The 1,369-nt window shown below is 29.9% G+C and overlaps 1 protein-coding gene across 1 annotated transcript in view; it reads left to right on the forward strand.

Annotated features, from left to right (window-relative positions):
* Nucleotides 1–1,369, forward strand: part of DTWD1 (DTW domain containing 1) — a 59,984-nt gene that overhangs the window by 8,210 nt on the left and 50,405 nt on the right. The window contains exon 3 of the mRNA XM_012649150.1: nucleotides 104–259. Coding sequence (XP_012504604.1) covers nucleotides 104–259 — 156 coding nt within the window. The remainder of the gene's footprint in view (nucleotides 1–103; nucleotides 260–1,369) is intronic.

The following is a 1,369-nucleotide window of genomic DNA, read 5'->3' on the forward strand; positions in this document are numbered from 1 at the left end:
GTATTGTAAGCTTGCTATTTAGCTTTAAAGGCCATTTTTATTAACATAAAAATTAGAATTTTTATCTTTGTTTTGTTCATTTGTCTTTTTTCTTTTTACCTAGCTTCCATTGAAGATTGACATCATTAAACATCCAAATGAAACAGATGGCAAAAGTACTGCTATACATGCAAAACTCTTAGCTCCTGAATTTGTAAATATTTACACATATCCTTGTATTCCAGAATATGAAGAAAACGACCATGAAGTAGGCAGCTTATTTTTTTTAACTCTTAACATTGAATATGAAAAGGAATTTTAAACTTCATTGCCATTTTGAACTTACTTAAACATAATTTAATGTTTTTCTTAATAACCTAGTGTTATGCTAATGTATCATTAAACAGTATACAGTTCACTTCATTGATGTCTTCAGAGGTCAGATGATCTTAGTGAGCAATGCTTTTTTGAATATTTCTGCTCTTTATAGTTTTTCTGCCTTATTTCTTCAGGTTTTTACTCTTTGCCAATATTATTGTACTATGCCTGCTTTTACTTTCTCTCCTCTCCATTCTCCTGTCTGTGCTACATATAGATGGTCTAATTTGATGCAAACTGGGAAACCAGATAACCAATGTTGGAATTTCTTTAAAAGAGGAAAAGAAAGATTAAATTAGAAGGATTTTCAGGAATTCTCCCTGAATTAAGAGCTTTAGTGTGTAGCCTTTGCACTATTTCTTTTGACTGCTCAGAGGCTTTCTTTACTCATTTTTAGATTCTTCACTGGTTTTCACATAGTTGAGATTGTTACTTTGGTCAGATATTACTGGTCTTCTTGCTGAAATGTAATTTTATAATAGATCTCAAAAAATTAGGCCCTGGGTACTTCTGAAAGAAAGCATGTAAATCTTTCTAAGTCTCTTGGGGGCCATTTGTTGGTGTAGTTAAACTAGAAACAAAGTTAAAAACAATACATTTACTTGTTCCAGAAAAAACTTGGTAAGTTTTTACTTTCCTTCCTTCCTGTCTGTCTATTTTTGTTGAGTTTATATGGAAAGTTGTATTTGTAAGTAATATTTGAGTTTTATATTTAGGAATATATTTGTATGTTTCTTTCTCTGTTCAGCTAGATACCATTTATTTGATTAAATGGAACATAGTGCTAGGTTCTATACGGAGATATGATATGCTTATAATCCAAGCAAATTAAGAAACCCTGGACTTTACTAATTGGGTAAACGGGGAAATATAGGCATGCACTGTTAATGTTTGAAAACTTTTATAACTTTGAAATTTATAACTTCAATATTTTTTGTTTCTTGATTTTATTATTATTTTGTTTTCATAATGTTTATTTTTTTCATATTAAAAATGTACATGCTCCTTGAAG

The sequence above is a fragment of the Propithecus coquereli genome, unplaced genomic scaffold (assembly GCF_000956105.1).
Source record: "Propithecus coquereli isolate 6110/MARCELLA unplaced genomic scaffold, Pcoq_1.0 Scaffold3, whole genome shotgun sequence".
In the NCBI taxonomy this organism is placed as follows: Eukaryota; Metazoa; Chordata; class Mammalia; order Primates; family Indriidae; genus Propithecus; species Propithecus coquereli.